This window comes from Lissotriton vulgaris, chromosome 4_1 (assembly GCF_964263255.1).
Source record: "Lissotriton vulgaris chromosome 4_1, aLisVul1.2, whole genome shotgun sequence".
NCBI classification, from domain to species: Eukaryota; Metazoa; Chordata; class Amphibia; order Caudata; family Salamandridae; genus Lissotriton; species Lissotriton vulgaris.
Genome location: NC_141691.1, coordinates 1,218,158,906 through 1,218,177,105, shown reverse-complemented (window position 1 = coordinate 1,218,177,105; position 18,200 = coordinate 1,218,158,906). Strand labels below are relative to the sequence as shown.

The 18,200-nt window shown below is 44.4% G+C and overlaps 1 protein-coding gene across 3 annotated transcripts in view; it reads right to left on the bottom strand.

The window, feature by feature from the left end:
* The window catches only part of FBXO15 (F-box protein 15), a 242,384-nt gene that overhangs the window by 191,101 nt on the left and 33,083 nt on the right, over positions 1-18,200 (bottom strand). For all 3 annotated transcript variants that reach the window (XM_086965436.1, XM_086965435.1, XM_086965437.1), the window contains exon 4: positions 14,947-15,051. In XM_086965436.1, coding sequence (XP_086821562.1) covers positions 14,947-15,051 — 105 coding nt within the window. The remainder of the gene's footprint in view (positions 1-14,946; positions 15,052-18,200) is intronic.

The window sequence follows — 18,200 nt, the reverse complement described above, 5'->3', positions numbered from 1 at the left end:
GCGTTGCGTGGGTGAGTGGCGTTGCGTGTGTGAGTGGCGTTGCATGTGTGAGTGGCGTTGCATGTGTGAGTGGCGTTGCATGTGTGAGTGGGGTTGCGTGGGTGAGTGGCGTTGCATGTGTGAGTGGCGTTGCGTGGATGAGTGGCGTTGCGAGGATGAGTGGCGTTGCGAGGATGAGTGGCGTTGCGTGGATGAGTGGCATTGCGTGGATGAGTGGCGTTGCGTGGATGAGTGGTGTTGCGTGGGTGAGTGGCAATGCGTGGGTGAGTGGGGTTGCGTGGATGAGTGGCGTTGGGTGGATGAGTGGCGTTGCGTGGATGAGTGGCGTTGCGAGGATGAGTGGCGTTGCGTGGATGAGTGGCGTTGCGTGGATGAGTGGCGTTGTGAGGATGAGTGGCGTTGCGTGGATGAGTGGCGTTGCATGTGTGAGTGGTGTTGCGTGGGTGAGTGGCATTGCATGTGTGAGTGGCGTTGCGTGGATGAGTGGCGCTGCGTGGATGAGTGGGGTTGCGTGGATGAGTGGGTATGCGTGGATGAGTGGCGTTGCGTGGATGAGTGGCGTTGCGTGGATGAGTGGCGTTGCGTGGATGAGTGGCGTTGCGTGGATGAGTGGCGTTGCATGTGTGAGTGGTGTTGCGTGGGTGAGTGGTGTTGCGTGGGTGAGTGGCGTTGCATGTGTGAGTGGCGTTGCGTGGATGAGTGGCGTTGCGTGGATGAGTGGCGTTGCGTGGATGAGTGGCGTTGCGTGGATGAGTGGGGTTGAGTGGATGAGTCGCGTTGCGTGGATGAGTTGCGTTGCGTGTGTGAGTGGTGCTTGGGTGAGTGGCGTTGCGTGGGTGAGTGTGGTGTTGCGTGGGTGAAAGTGGTGCTGTGTGGGTGAAAGTGGCACAGAGCCTTTGATGTGGCCTGGCGCAGGAGAAATGCTGCTGCTGGGAACAGATGGCCTGGCCGTGAAGCAGGGGGCGGGGCAGCGCTGGGGAAGCCTGTGGGAGGGTGATTGATGCCTTTGATGTGGCGATATTAAACACACCCCCCCCCCCCCATGACGAAGTTAAACAGTGGAAATCATTGGGAGAGCAGACTAAAAGTCACGTTTAAGGCTGTGATTCGGATTTTACTAGCACCCTACATTTGATCGTCCTCATTTTTTTTTAAGTAGTTGCGCAGTTTGATCTTTTTCAATTCAGTGCATTATGGCCTGATTTTATTTTTCTTTTCATGAAGCTGCTTTCTTCAGCGGCCACCATCCGTTCGAGTGATTAAGTGCTCAGAGCTGGGGAGGGGTCTATGCTGCTGCGGTCAGAATTGCAGGCACTTTTCAGCAGTCCATGGTTCAATAACCGACATCTCCTGTACAGTGCGGCGTGAGTCTTCCTCAGACTGTTTGCCATGGCTCATTCCGGTGTCCAGGAAAAGCATCCTTCATGGTCACTGGCGGCGCTAGTGCTCAGGATATCGAAAATGGAGGGGATATCTGTACTAGTTAATGGAGTCGATTTAGTCAAAAATGGTAGTCGATGTTGTGTAATTAATGTAAAGATCCAAAGGAGTGTACCTGAAAGCCCCTTCTAGACAAGGGATGGATATAACCATTCAAAGTCCTATATGAACAAGTGCGCATGCACGCCCCAAAGTTTTGGGTGAAAACCTTCTGTTTATTGCTCTGGAATTTAAGTCTGTAATGGCAGGAGAAAAATAATTAAAATGTATTCCATCACAAATGAATGACGAGTGAAAAGGAAAGCGTACCAGGCATACACCAACATTGTTATTACTCACTCCGGAGTAGCAGCGTCTGAAAGAAGAGGCCAAGATGGGTAGATTACCCACAGTAAGCTAGATCATTTGATGTGCGTCTTCTGGAGTCCGTGCCCCAGTATTGTGAAAGACCGAGCGAGCGACCATCACTGTCCGAAGCAAGAATGCGCTTTCAAGAAGTGGCTCAAAACGAGGCTTGGAATGCAATGCACAGTTATGAAACTAATACATCAAAGGAGGAGGTGTGGCTCTCTGAGGCGAGAACTATAATGAATCTATAGAAGCATTTGGTGTCACATTAAAATACTGTAATGTCAGAACCCTAGTAAAAAAATAGACTGTACTAAAATACATGTTGCGGCAGAAAAGAGGAATAGGAACAAAAAGTAAGAATATGCAGGTAACCGGGGTAAACCCAAGGAAGAAATCCAAAGTCAAACACTATTTTGAACCTGAATATTTAAAGTACAGGGCAAGGTAATATACAGTTTGTGAAATTTTAGTTTTTGAAACCATGATATTATGTACAGCTCTTAAATAATTTTGAGCTGTGGGTCTTGGGGGGTTGTTTCCTCTCACTGCATGCAAGGCAAGGGAAAGAGAGTACGGCCGGCCTGCGGCCGGCCATGAATAATTAGGGGAAGAGAAGCCCTTTGATGTGCTGGGCTGTATAGAGTGCAGGCATGGTGAAAGGAGATGCGTGGAGGATGGGGGCGGGCTTGGGAAACTGAGAGTACGGCCGGCCTGCGGCCGGCCATGAAAGGGGAGGAGAAGCCCTTTGATGTGCTGGGCTGGCCCTGAATGCGCGTGCTTGTTCACGTGAACTTCATGAAAACCGCGGGGCTGAAAGCCCTTTGGTTTGACGATGTTTTCGCCACTTGAATTCTTGCTCCGCTCGATGCGCTTGCGCACATCGATAGGTCGCGAGACCTAAAAAGGTGATGGGTATGGTTCAGTGAATACTGCCTTTGGTCATTTTTACTTGGCACGGTGAACATCAGGCCCCCTTGTTATAGCACCACCCTGTTGCCCCGGAACAAGAGTATGGGTGCGTGGGCGATTCGGGAAAACAAACAACAATTTTGGAGAGGCATGCAGCATTCACACCTTAGTAAAGCTCAGTTTGATGACCACCCAGACTGCAGAGCACACTTGTGCGAAATAGAAGCTGCAGTCAGCGAATGTGGAGTGAAGCTCTGTCACAGAATGAAATATTGAATAAGATGAAGACCACAACCCAAAAAATTAAACAGCCACCTTCTGTGCACGAGAGCTTGAGAAGGGCATATGGAAGCTCATCCTAAGACTACTTGAAAAAAACAATACGAGGGGAATGCGCTGTGAAGCAAAGTAGACTCGCAATGTGGAGGAGTGTTGGGCAGATGTGAATGCCCTGCAGAAGGAATCACATTTTGATTCTGGATCTCTCCAGCATGGGCAGACATGTAAATCATCTTGGCAACTTGCAGTCAAAGTAACTTAAGCACATTATAGAGACAAGTCTCAACAGCTCCACAGATTACACGATCAAGGAGGTGCTCCTACGTTAGTTTAGATCTCCAAGGACACAACAGCATAAGTTGTATACGAGACTCCCGCCCAAGAGATGGCACACATCAGTTACACACTTCTGATACATTTAGCACAGTAGGCATGTGTCTCTTCAGGGACTCTATATCTTCCACTCCATGCTTAGCAGTACTGGGCCATAATGTTGTTAAAATGGGAGTATCGGTGTGGCCACTGCAGCAATCCTTCCTAGGAGTAACACAGCCCTGCCAATTACCACGCACCAGGAGTTAGACTAACAAAGTTTAGTGCTCGTGTCCATATCACTGCACTAAAATGTATTAGTCATGCGTTTACAGAGCTCCTTGACACTGGGTAACAGAACATCTGAATTCCACCCCCACCCAACTAAATCACTTAGATGAACGTTAGTATAAATTGATTTTTGGTGTCTACTAAGATGAAAGGCTGCTTTCAAGAGGGTTTTAAAGTCTAATGAGGAGTGACTAGGAGGCATTGATGCCAAAGTAGACCATCCAGTGTGTTGGCTTACTTAACATCCTACCTATCTGATGTTATCATTCACCTTAAAAGGAATGCCTATGAATTTGTAGAGGTCATCACAACAGACAAGTGCAGAGACCAAGGTAGCAGCCAGTAAGTAACACGTGGTTCTGAGCAAGTTGGGTGTGTCACCTTTATTGATCAGGTAGGCAAAAGTTAATTTTCCTCCCTGTCCTTTTTGGGACAGCCAATAGCCAACTGGAACAGGGGTTGTTTAAGCAGACAAATACTCCTATGACCAGCATACTCGTAATCTTATTTCTTTTGTGTTTTACGAAAGTTATTTCTAGTTCTGAGGAACAGCTGAGCACAATCATTCAGCAAAAAAGGGGTACATGGAAGTCACAGTGCACAGACAAAAACAGAAATCATTTTCCCGAACATCAGAGTAATAAATATTTAGTTTGCGATTCTTAAAGGAGTACTGTGGTACTATTGGCCTGGAAGTTACAAGGCATCAAGGACCAGACCCTCATAGAAGCCCATTGTTGGCAGCGGTGTTTTAGCTGGTGTGATTTGCTGAACCTCTGCCCAAAAACCATCAAGTGTTTAAAAAAACCAATGGGATATTGAGTTGCATTATCCAGGTCCAAGGCACTGGAAACAATGCACGCTCAATAAAGAAGCGATGAAGAACCAATTTGAAAGCTACGGAAGAATGAATTATTCTTAGACTCTGGCAATGTCCATTGTGAAGAGCCCTGACACTCGCACAATAAATAGGGCAGTGGACACCCCTGCCTCATTCAAGCAATCAATATGGATGGTGCAGCATGGCAGTCCTCCATTGGTCCTTCTTCCAGTCCGTGGAGATTAGAGCTCCAGGTGCCAGATTTATTTTCAGAAAATGTCATCAGGGAAGGATGCAGTTGGTAACCAAATGACTACCAGGTTACCCCACCCTCCCCCTGCTGAGGACCACTACTGGGGAAGTGTGGTATCTGGCTATCCCAGGATGCACCATCCTGCCCACTCCCAACTTGGCAAGTCTCCTCTCGCAACCTTCAGAGCTTTTTGACTCACTACCAAAGGTCTGGCTACCAATCAACTACACAACCCTTAAAGAACCTGCTTTAGAACTGGCTTCTCCTCATGTCCCCAGTGACAGCATGTCTGCCTAAACAATAGAGCACCCCTTTTCTAAGTGTTGCCCATTTGCACTTCAAAAGGTGGGTTCTCCTTTGAAGCTTGCCTTTTTGGCTAACACCGGTTTGGCTTCCTGCAGGAGGGAGGTAACGCCTTTATCCCAAGCAGGTGCCCATTTGTCCTTTCCTGGGAGTCATTAGAAAGTCTCCCCAGGAGGGCAGAAAACTGTATGCAGGACAAGCTTGTGTAAATCAGTAAAAGTGCAATGGCAAACTTGGGCAACTAAATCAGCGGTTTCTCAAGTTGCACTTTGCCCACCAGTGACATTAAGTTCTATTTACCATTAAATTGGACTTAATGTACTGATTCTTTTGATACCTAACAGTATCAACCCTAGAAGTACAGAAGTTTGCAGGGCTGGAGTGCCAGCGTGTAACTCTGTACTTGCCAATAGGGCCATCAGCCTTTCTGTAATAAAAGCAACAAATAAGGGTTTTTACTGCTGGAGAATATAAAATTACAAGTTCCGCTTTATAACATACAACACTCTGCGTTAGGGTTTGTTAGGCCTACCTTAGAGGTGGCTTGCATATATTTAAAAAGGTAGGAGTAGGCATTGCCTTAATGGTAAAAGTCAAGTTAGCAGTTTGAAATTGCCCACGGTGCAATGGCAGACTGAGAGTCATGTTTTACTGTGTCCAACTTAAGGTGGCACACCAAGTGGTGCAGTCCGTGGGAGACACTAACTTACAGGCCCTCCCCCCCCCCCCCGGTACCATTTACTAAGGACTTAAAAGTAAGTTAGGTTAGGCTATGCCATTTGGGATCAAGCCAATGAAACATGCAGCATTTTAGGGCCAGAGTTCATGCACAGAGTCCGGTTTAGCAGGGCTCAGGGCATTTCAGAGCCATTACACCGGTACCTTCTAGTCAAAACGGGGGCAGAAAGTAGGGGGTAAACCTGCAAAAAGCCGGTTTACTTATACACTCATTTTCGCAGTTGGTAGCTTATGTGATGCACTTGGTTGCATAGTGACTGATGCATGTCTTTGGTGGACGCAGCTTGGGATATGGCACCACTGCCACACACAGAAAAAGAAAACTAGAGGGAAGATTGGCTGGGTGTTAGGGTTCTAAATAGGCTTTTCACCGTAAGTGCAACAGAGAAATAAAGGGGCTTCGGTGACAAGCATGCACAACATTTATATAAGTCAAGCCTAAAAGAAAAAGGATTTTACAAAGATATATTTAGTACAAACATAACAATATTTCAAATCAGAAAAATGTACAATATTCATTTAAAAACAAAAGGGACTCAAAAGAACAGAACACATTTCCTTAAAATATATTGATTTCCTAAAACAAAAAACGAATATTTCTACATTTGTTCATAGTTTGGGTTCTACTTGAATATCCCAGAACATCAAAGCTTAAATGCCTAAATATATTTTAAATGGCACAATTCTCCAAATAGAACATTTGTCTTAAGTCTTAATGTTTTAAAAACGTAGCTGACTATCTCTATTTTTGTCATTTTCATTTCAAGTGGGATTACTTTTGTATTTTTTTTATTTACTACTGATCAAACATTCAACTTGAGTAAGTGCCTTTTAAAGAACTTATATATTTCTAAAACACGCAAACATGGAGTTAACATGTGTCTTTAGCACTTAAAGGGGTGTAATGGCAGCGTTTTTGGCTTTATTTAGCAGTGATATAGATCATTAATCTTGCTCGCATCTAGTATAGGTATTCTTAGCCTGTGTTGGCCCTTTTAAGCCCTTTTTTCCAGATCTAGAAGAGGATAGCTGCTTAATATGCCTTTATTCTTGACTTTAACCTATTGCCTATTGCCTATTGGCTTTGACATATTAGACACATTGGTATGGTTTATGTAGGTATTCTGACAGAGCTAAGGGGCATTTATCCCTTTCAGGCCTATAGGCCTAGAGCTAGAGGGATTCCATCTTGATGAAGCTGAGAGGCTTTTCAGGGCAAAGGCAAAGTTTATAGTTAAGGCTGTTGTTCGCTTGGAGAGAACCGGCTCAGGCTGGCCCCTATCGAAGGAATGTATTTTTCTCCACTCCGAAGACACAACTTCAGGCTGGCCAGCTGGGAACGTGTCCTTGGTACGGGGAGGTACAAGAATTTGGTGGGCGGCAGGTTACTGGCCGTAACTTTCCATGAAAGGACAAGCTTCCATATTAGCGAGCTACAGGAGAGGAGGAGTGTTCATTCCAGCTTGTGTGCAGTTCAGTTCAGTTTGGAGTGCAGTGCAGCGTGGTGCTCAGAACAGCTTGGAGCACAGAACAGCTTGCAGAGAGAGAGAGGATGTCTGCTGGAGCTGCAGAATAGAGTGCAGTTCTTAAATGGAGAAAGAAGGCAGACGATTGCTGAAGATGAGGAGAGAGAAAGCAGTGCAGAGAGCATCAAAGAAGGCTGTCAGCTGGAGCAATTGGACCAGAGGCGTGGTGATGTGGTGAAGGAGGGAGAGACAGAGAGAGCCCTAATCCCACCAGAGGCAGAGAGAAATCTTCCTTCTAATAGGTGAGGTAGTCTGAACCAATCACACTTACATCTTAATCTTATCTTTATTCCCTAGGCTTTTGCATTGCTAATCTTTTCCCTTTCAGCGGAGTGTTCCTGTTATGTTTAATCTTTTCTCTTTCAGCGGTGTGTTCTACCTATAGTCTTTGTCAGTTACATATCTGTATATGTGTATTTTATTATTGTAATAATAAACATCCCCATAACTACAGTGCATGAGTTCTTTTATGATAAAGCTAGCCTGGCTTCTGGCCAGTTGCTGTTGAGCCACTGATGGATCAGAAGGGAGTAGGAGCGCTTAAATCAAGAAATAACTCAATCACATAGTGTGTATATCTTTGTCCCCATACAGTGAGGGTAATCTTTCCTGGTAGGTATTACTGTTTGAACAGATGCTACCCCTGATCAGGTAAGTAATAGTGAGGGAGAGAGGAGACCTGCAACTAAGGGACTAAGTTAGTACACCCTCCCATAATCCTGTAAACGGCGTCTTCTGTTCCAAAGCATAGGTAACCTTTTTCCTCCTAGTCAGATGTTATAGCCAGAACAGATGCTGCCCCTGATCCGGTAAGTCTGAATGAATAGGGAGAACAGGGAGCCCTTGAGCTAGGGAATTGTTGACACTAAGTAATTCGGCTATCCCATAATATTATTGTAGTAGTAGATCCTTAGTGAAGAGACTTCCCAATATATATATATGTATAGGTGTTCATAGGAATGTGGTCGTCGTTGATATGCGGCGTTAGTGAGAACACTGGGGAGGATTACCAGTGCCAATACCCACAGGATTGTGGCTTGAATAAGTGAGAGCACTAGGAGGTCGAACTAGTGTGTAGTTTTGCCGGATTGCAAACAGTTTGGAAAAGGGAGCATTGGGTTCTGCAGGCCCATGTGTAGACGCACCGGATTGTGTGTCATATCTGCCCTAGGGTAGAACGGTCTGGGTCAGGGTGGCCGCGAGACCAACTGATGTGAATATAAGTGTGGTGTAGGGTATGGATATCCCTAGTAATTAGTGAGTATTCTTAGTATCCCTATAGATTTAGTGGTGTTTTTAATAATATGAGCTTGTATATTGCGAGTTCCCCATCCTCAGGTAGGTACTCAGGTGCCTGGATAGTTGGTCCTGAGGAGGGATGTGATTACGTTCTGGCTGGGTTGGAGGGGCCCCTAGGGGCTGATCCCATCTACTCAGAAAATCCAGTCATAACATTTGGCGTAGTCGTCATCTTACGAATCCTGTGTGATCTGGCCATGTGCTTAGATTGTTTCCCATGTGTTGTGAGTGAGTGCCATGAACGCCATAACATTTGGCGTAGTCGTCATCTTACGAATCCTGTGTGATCTGGCCATGTGCTTAGATTGTTTCCCATGTGTTGTGAGTGAGTGCCATGAACGCCATAACATCTGGCGTAGTAGAACAGTTTACAAAACCTGTGTGATCTGGCCATGTGCTTAGAGAGTTTCCCATGTGTTCTGAGGGAGTGCCCTGAGCGCCGGTTCCATCTGGCGTAATGTTGCAGTTTATGTAGCATGTGTGGCCTATGGGCTTGAACAGTTGCAGCGTGAGGAGATTGCATTACTTCATGGCATTTGGCTTATTCAGGGTGGAAGGAATGGTTTTCATCTTGGTGTTTAAACTGTCAGGGTTGAAGGATGGCATTACATGAGGAAGCCAGTTACATCTTTGTGATGGTCCAATTGTATAAATGTGTGTACAAAATGCTTTTAAATTGCCCATTAAATTGCTTGCTGCATCTGCTTATGCTGTGCAATGTGAAATGTGTTCATTGTAATATGATCTGTGGAGTTCTTTGAATATAGCTCCTTGTAAATATGGCTTGTGAATAGCGCCAATTTAATGTGCCTTGTGAGGTGCATGTTCTCATGTTGATCTGCTGTGTTGCTTGTGCATGGTGCTTTGGATATATTCCTTGTGAAAAGCGTGTCATTTTTTGAGTTTGTTTACTGTCTTGTAAATATGGCTTGTGAATAGCGCCATTTTAATGTGGCTTGTGAGGTGCATGTTCTTATGTTGATTTGTTGTGTTCCTTGTGCATTGCGCCTTGGATTTATTGTTTGTGAAAAGCTTGTCTTGTAAATATGGCTTGTGAATAGCGCCATGTGGTCATGGCTTGGATGGAGCATGTTATCATTACGTTAGGCAGGGGAGAGCTGGATCTCTCTCGGGTGCTTGGGGATAACGTTTTGAAAATATGTGTACATGTTATCTGTAAACGTGAAGAAATGTGCTCATGATTTTCCCATGTATCTGCAGACGTTGGGAAATGATTGTGCTTGAGCTGCCAAAGGGTTAATATCTTGAGTTGAGATGGCAGTCTTTATTTTTAACATGCTGTCAACATGCATGGTTATCTGACCTGACTATAAAAGTCAGTGGATTATTTGATGGTTTGCTTTTGACTTTTTTTTTTGGTTCCTTGGTCTGCCTATGTGCTTTGTCAGCTTTTTGGACGGAAAGGTACCATCTTGTGCTTTGCAAAGGGTTCTGTTCATTTCACATTCTTTTTGAAATGCGTCTAGGAATTTGTGTGGGTTTGCCTTGGAACTGTAAGTTATAAATCACCCAGTCGGATTGATAAAGGGTTTGCACGGAGAGAGACAATGAGTAAAATGTTACAAAAAAAAAAATATATATATATAAAATGGCCCTGTTAGAGTGCACGCTACGGGGCTGTTTTCATTAATTATTTCTGTGAGGGGTTTCCATCTAGACAGGAATTTGCTGGTTGCAATGATCACAGGTTGAGAATAATCAATCTTGCCCGACAGTGCATGGTAACATGTGCTTTTAATTAGTGAAAGGCAACCATGTGCCTTTGAAAAAAAAATTTTAAAACGTAACATTATTATTTTCCCAAATGTAAATTAAAATGTATTCTTTTATAAAATGTGTCAGCAAAACGTTTCCTGGTAAGTTAACCAACTCAGTTAGAAAATAATTGGTTGTTTATTAGTGTATGAATGTGGCCCTTTTATTAGGCTGGCTTGAATGGCTTGCATGTTAAATTACACTGTAATGTAAAATGATATAATGCCCCTGGTTAAATTAAATACAATGTTGAAATGTATCTGCATTTTATGTTGTTTTAAAATTATTTCTCTTTCAACAGCCATGTTAATTCGTTTTTTTTTCCTAATGCAGAATGTATAATTTTGTGTGCTAAACTGAGTTGCCCCTTTCTAAATAAGTGCCCATATTTTAAATGTCTTGCCTTTAGCTGAATTAGTTAGACAAAAGTCTTTTTAGAAAATTGGAGCTTTTAATTAGCAGTACACTGTAACAGAATTGTTTTTTTTTTAAAATGCTAGCTTTCGTTGGTTAGCACAATCAGGCCTGAGAACAGGCAAAGGAATTTGTTTGTCGACCTTGGCAGACCAGCTGGTTTGTGCAGACGAGTTTTTTCCTTCATTCTGCAGGTTCTGATCACGTCCCTGTTCGTTATGATTGGCTACAATCCAATTTTCTTCCGCGAACGGCTTGTTTATTTAAGGGCGGGGTGACCTGGCTCTTCCCTCGGAGTTAGTTAGTCGTAGTGGGCCTGGGCGGGCTTCCCTGACCAGGGAAATGGGAGGCTTGCAGTGCCCTGCTGATGCTGTGAGCTCATCACTTGGCGTTATTTCAAAGTAGCTTCATACTGTAGCCTGGCTCCTGCTCTGAAGGGAGGGGCTGGCTTAGAGAGGATTAGGGTATGTTAGGCCCTGCGAAATGTTATTAAAAGTTAAATTTTGAATGTTTTTAATTAATTAGGATATTTTCTTTTCAATAATGAAAGGCACCCGGGGTGCTTTTTAAATGGAAATTTTTATTTTGCAAGATTAATGATACTTGTTTTCTTGTTCCTAGGATTGCTGGGTTGTGGTTGTGGTTGTGCGTGGGTCGATCCCCCCTCCCACTTCCTTTCTTGTTTTAGTTTTTTACTTTCATGTTTTTATTTTAGTTTATTATTTTTGGATGATGGAATCAGACAAGACCAGACCAGACCAGACCAAACCGGATGGGTGATGGATGGCCGCATCGGAGGAAGTGTCCGGATACCGAAGATGCAGGGTGGTGGCCTACACTGAAGAAACAAAAAATTGACTTTTTTTTCCAATAGACTTTTTCCATAATTCCTTGGCCTGCATTTTTTCTTGACATCACTACGAGCAGGCCCCACTTTTAAGAAAAAAAAACCACAAACATGTTTTATTTGTGACAGAATGATACATAGATTTGATTGCATAATCCCTTGGACAAGCAGGCCCCACTTTTAAAGCAAAAACATGTCATCTATTATAGTTTTTCTGTTTTCTTCAAAACAGTTTTTGCCAATGTTGAATGGTGGTGCACACATGTGTTCCACAGTATGATGTAAAATGGATGTTTTAAGCTTAGGTGTTACACCAGCTATCTTGTAGAAATGGGGTTGTTTTTTTTTTTACTGTTCTTACATTTTCACCTTGATTGATCAAAGGGTGGTTACCTTAAACTTTGAATTGTTCTGGGTGGTGTGTCTTTTAGTATGTATTGATGTTTGCCCGAACTTTGACACAGTTTGTCATGTCTACTTCTCAGATTTCACTTTAAATTGACAAATGTCAGTAGGTAGGCCTCATTTAGGCCCATTGTTATTTTCATCCCACAAACAAGCCCCTACACCAATAGATTTCATGAGTAAGTTAACTATAGTAGGTAGGCCTCATTTAGGCCCATTGTTATTTTCATCCCACAAACAAGCCCCTACACCAATAGATTTCATGAGTCATCATTAGCTTAAGTTGCCTATAGTAGGTAGGGCTCATTTAGGCCCTTTTTGTTTTCTCATTAGGAGTTGAAACACATTTAGTTCTTAAATTGACAATAGTAGGTAGGCCTCATTTAGGCTTAAGTTGTCCGAAGTAGGCCCCATTTAGGCCCCTTGCTGTTTTCATTCAACACATAAGTCCCTACATCACTAGATTTCACCAGTTATCATTAGAAGTTGAGGCACATTTAGTTTGAGGATGCTTTGGTTAGTTTCTGTTGTTATTAGATCCAATCTCAGATATGTTTCAGCATTCAAGTCGAGGTTGCTTTGATTTGTTTTCAGTTGGTTGTTAGGTTTGTATTCCCTACAATTGAGTTTCAGGCGGAATTTCCTTAAGTTGTCATTCTTTTTAGAGAGTTTTTTTTTTTTTTTAGGTTTTGATTTGTTGATAGATTGTGTTGATGTTTGTTTATATGGATGTTGTTGTTTACTGATGCTCGCAAGATAAGGATCTAAGGGTGGAATGTAATGGCAGCGTTTTTGGCTTTATTTAGCAGTGATATAGATCATTAATCTTGCTCGCATCTAGTATAGGTATTCTTAGCCTGTGTTGGCCCTTTTAAGCCCTTTTTTCCAGATCTAGAAGAGGATAGCTGCTTAATATGCCTTTATTCTTGACTTTAACCTGTCTATTGCCTATTGGCTTTGACATATTAGACACATTGGTATGGTTTATGTAGGTATTCTGACAGAGCTAAGGGGCATTTATCCCTTTCAGGCCTATAGGCCTGGAGCTAGAGGGATTCCATCTTGATGAAGCTGAGAGGCTTTTCAGGGCAAAGGCAAAGTTTATAGTTAAGGCTGTTGTTCGCTTGGAGAGAACCGGCTCAGGCTGGCCCCTATCGAAGGAATGTATTTTTCTCCACTCCGAAGACACAACTTCAGGCTGGCCAGCTGGGAACGTGTCCTTGGTACGGGGAGGTACAAGAATTTGGTGGGCGGCAGGTTACTGGCCGTAACTTTCCATGAAAGGACAAGCTTCCATATTAGCGAGCTACAGGAGAGGAGGAGTGTTCATTCCAGCTTGTGTGCAGTTCAGTTCAGTTTGGAGTGCAGTGCAGTGTGGTGCTCAGAACAGCTTGGAGCACAGAACAGCTTGCAGAGAGAGAGAGGATGTCTGCTGGAGCTGCAGAATAGAGTGCAGTTCTTAAATGGAGAAAGAAGGCAGACGATTGCTGAAGATGAGGAGAGAGAAAGCAGTGCAGAGAGCATCAAAGAAGGCTGTCAGCTGGAGCAATTGGACCAGAGGCGTGGTGATGTGGTGAAGGAGGGAGAGACAGAGAGAGCCCTAATCCCACCAGAGGCAGAGAGAGAGCCCTAATCCCACCAGAGGCAGAGAGAAATCTTCCTTCTAATAGGTGAGGTAGTCTGAACCAATCACACTTACATCTTAATCTTATCTTTATTCCCTAGGCTTTTGCATTGCTAATCTTTTCCCTTTCAGCGGAGTGTTCCTGTTATGTTTAATCTTTTCTCTTTCAGCGGTGTGTTCTACCTATAGTCTTTGTCAGTTACATATCTGTATATGTGTATTTTATTATTGTAATAATAAACATCCCCATAACTACAGTGCATGAGTTCTTTTATGATAAAGCTAGCCTGGCTTCTGGCCAGTTGCTGTTGAGCCACTGATGGATCAGAAGGGAGTAGGAGCGCTTAAATCAAGAAATAACTCAATCACATAGTGTGTATATCTTTGTCCCCATACAGTGAGGGTAATCTTTCCTGGTAGGTATTACTGTTTGAACAGATGCTACCCCTGATCAGGTAAGTAATAGTGAGGGAGAGAGGAGACCTGCAACTAAGGGACTAAGTTAGTACACCCTCCCATAATCCTGTAAACGGCGTCTTCTGTTCCAAAGCATAGGTAACCTTTTTCCTCCTAGTCAGATGTTATAGCCAGAACAGATGCTGCCCCTGATCCGGTAAGTCTGAATGAATAGGGAGAACAGGGAGCCCTTGAGCTAGGGAATTGTTGACACTAAGTAATTCGGCTATCCCATAATATTATTGTAGTAGTAGATCCTTAGTGAAGAGACTTCCCAATATATATATATGTATAGGTGTTCATAGGAATGTGGTCGTCGTTGATATGCGGCGTTAGTGAGAACACTGGGGAGGATTACCAGTGCCGATACCCACAGGATTGTGGCTTGAATAAGTGAGAGCACTAGGAGGTCGAACTAGTGTGTAGTTTTGCCGGATTGCAAACAGTTTGGAAAAGGGAGCATTGGGTTCTGCAGGCCCATGTGTAGACGCACCGGATTGTGTGTCATATCTGCCCTAGGGTAGAACGGTCTGGGTCAGGGTGGCCGCGAGACCAACTGATGTGAATATAAGTGTGGTGTAGGGTATGGATATCCCTAGTAATTAGTGAGTATTCTTAGTATCCCTATAGATTTAGTGGTGTTTTTAATAATATGAGCTTGTATATTGCGAGTTCCCCATCCTCAGGTAGGTACTCAGGTGCCTGGATAGTTGGTCCTGAGGAGGGATGTGATTACGTTCTGGCTGGGTTGGAGGGGCCCCTAGGGGCTGATCCCATCTACTCAGAAAATCCAGTCATAACAAGGGGCTAACACAGATCAGCATTTACTGTCTACTAGGTCAATGACAAACCAAGTTAAACATGTTGTGAAATGTCAATATGAAAGATATGAGGTTTTCTTACTTGTCATTGCAGAGTAGATAAAACAGCTTATTAACACATCCCATGCACAACAAAGATCCAGGATCTAAATAGGATAATACTCTCAGCACGATCTCTGGAGGTAAACTGTGGATTTGAAAGGTGCAGTAGGAGAAAATTAATAAATAGTTTCAATGTATTCCAGCAGCAAACAAGTTAAATCCAGTGAAGTTGTACTTGAAGGCAAACACATAATGAACTTTGCACATCTTTCTTGCATGTTTGCATTTAGCTTTGGTAAATGTCTTCATACAATTCTCTCGTCTAATTTCTACTAGATTCTTAAGTCAGCATTGGCAAGACAATTATTTCCCTTAAAAGTTGAGGGGCTTTAAAAGCGCCTCTGCTTAAATGAGTTCAGTCTGTTCTTTTTACGCTTTTACGGTACAGCGACACATGACCATTACTTATGGTACAGAACAGTTTCAGTGCCTCATTACATGGCTGTGATAATGGAAATATACTCATTATGTGAAATAAAATATGGACAACATTGTTACATAGATTCATTTCAAATATTGTACAGAGAAGTTTTTGATTGTAGAAGGAAAGTTTACTATGGAATCCTGGACTCCATCATAGGTATCTATCTATTAATACATAGTCATGGAGGAACACAAAGAGCCTATGGGAGTGGTCATGTCAGTGGAGAAGGAGTACACATGGGAGAGAGCAAGAAACACTTGCACATGCATGCAAAAAGTAAAAGTAGTTCCCCACGTGTAAACAGAGGAAGAATACAAGTAATTTAAGAAAAAAAGATTTCCCGGGGGAGGGAGGGGGAAAATAAACACAATGATAGAAAGGAAATCCACTGAATCAGAAACAAGCAAATGAGAACGACAAAAAAGCCCACCAATGGTAAGTACTGTGTTGCCTTTATTAGTATTGTCCAGAAACGTTCTTCAACAAAAGGGTCTAATGGCAACAGACTTAAAAAAAATCGAGTTTATGTAATAATTCAATTAGAGCATGTAGATGCTACGAGGCTTCACCTACAGACATTTTACCTTCTTTAATTAAATCCCCCCTAAACCCCTTAGTTACTTCAAACAGTACCGATTTAAGGCATTTCGATTTTCTTTCAGAGCTATAACTTTACTTTAGCTAGGGTTTGTAAGTAAACTGCTGAGGCTCTTCTTATAAGCATAAGAAACCCTAACTTGACCAAAACGGTTTTCAGTAAATATTATATATTCTCTGAGAACTTTTAAGTGTATGTTAAGTTTTCATTTGCATCTGAGATATTAACATTTTTTTAAAACTCAGGAATTCCCTGAATAGACACAGCTATGGCACAGAGAGAGGCAATGTGATCGCGAAATAAACACTACAAACCAATGAAACTGGTATTTCATGATTAGATAAGCAAATAGTAACTCGCCCCTCAAGATCTCATACAGGTGTACAAATGACATCCCAAATGACAGGATGAGTGGCTCACTTGACCATTTGCATCTTCACCGACTATTCTATGGCCGTCCTCTTCCTGGAGTTATAGCTCTTGTGAGCAGAAACGCGTTGGAGTTGCTGTGCCCTTAGTGCAGGGTTCTTCAAACTGTGGGGCGCCCCCCCTAGGGGGGGCGCGCGCTCCACTCCGATCTTCCCTTTGTGCCCGTTCCCTTGTCTGGGTGATTCTCCCAGGAGGGGCCAATTCATGGAGTTGACAGCTTCGGCTGCAGTGCAGGCAAGGAGTCTCCTCTGCTAAAAACGAAAGCAAACAAACAGACGCTTTCAGCTTTAGCAGAGGAGACCCCTTGCCTCCCACTGCAGCTGAAGCTGTCGACTCCGTGAATTGGCCCCCTCCTGGGAGAGTTAGCTTTTCCCAGAAGGGAGAGAAGGTTTCCGGAGTGGGTTTGAGGCACGGGCGGGGTGGGCTCTGGCCCAGGGCCCGAGCCTTTCAAGGGGGGTGGGAGTGCTTCAGTTATTTTGGGAAGGGAGGGAGAGGTTGCAATCTGGGTTTGGGCCATGAATCGGGACGGTGGGCTCTGGTCTGCGGTCATCAACTCATGAGGATCTTTGTGTGGGGCACCGAAGTGTCTGTGTTCAGGGATGTTGGTCTTCAGATTCGAATTTGAATCATCAAATGTGTGAGGGATGTCGGGTGGAGCCGGCCACCAGACGTCCGTTATGTTGCCATGTGGGTGAATAGATGTATGGGTGGAGTGGTAGATGTATGGGTGGAGTGGTGGATGTATGGGTGGAGTGATGGGTGGAATGGTGGATGTGTGGGTGACATGGTGGATGTATGGGTGGGGGAGTGGATGGATGGGTGGGGGGTGGATGGATGAGTGATGGGATGGATGGATGGGTGAAGGGGTGGATGGATGGTGGGAGAGAGGATGGATGCATGAGTGGAGGGATGGATGGGAGTGGATGGATGTGTGTATGGTTGGAAGGGTAAATGGATGGGTGGAGGGATGGATGGATCAGTGAAATGGTGGATGGATCGATGGGGGGGGTGGATGGTGGACGAGTCGGTGGGTGGATGGATGAGAGAGGTGATGGATGGATTGATGTATTGATGGGTGAAGGGGTGAATGAATGAATGGATGGATGGATTAGTGAAAGGGTGGATGTGGGGATGGATGGGTGATTGAGGAGGGTGGATGGACGGGGGATGGATGAAGGAGTGAAGGGGTGGGTGAGAGGTCAATGGATGGATTCATGAGTGGATGAGTGGATGGATGAGTGGGTGGATGGGTGAAGGTTGGATGGAGGGATGGGTGGCTGTGTGAGGGGGGAATGGAGAGAGAGGGGGAGGATGGATGGATGGATGGATGAGTGAGGACATGGATGAATGATTGGCAGAGTGGATGGGCAGGTGTGTGCATGGATGTGTGAGGAGAGGAGCATGGAGATGGATGGGTCAGAGAGTGCATGCATGAGTGGGGGGGTGGAGAGCGGGAGGGATGGATGGGTGGGTGGATGGATGAGTGGGGGGTTGAGTGGGTGGACGGATGAGTGACTGGGTGGATGGATGAGTGGGTGGGGGATGGCTGGATGGGTGAGAGGGTGGGTGGTTGGATGGATGAGTGAGTGGATGGATGGGTGGAGGAGTGGATGGATGGGTGGAGGAGTGGATGGATGGGTCGAAGACTGGATGGATGAATGGAGGAGTGGATGGATGAATGGAGGAGTGGATGGATGAGTGGGAGGATAGCTTGGGTGAAGGGGTGCATGGTTGGATGGATGAGTGGGTGGATGGATGGGTGGAAGAGTGGATGGATTGGTGA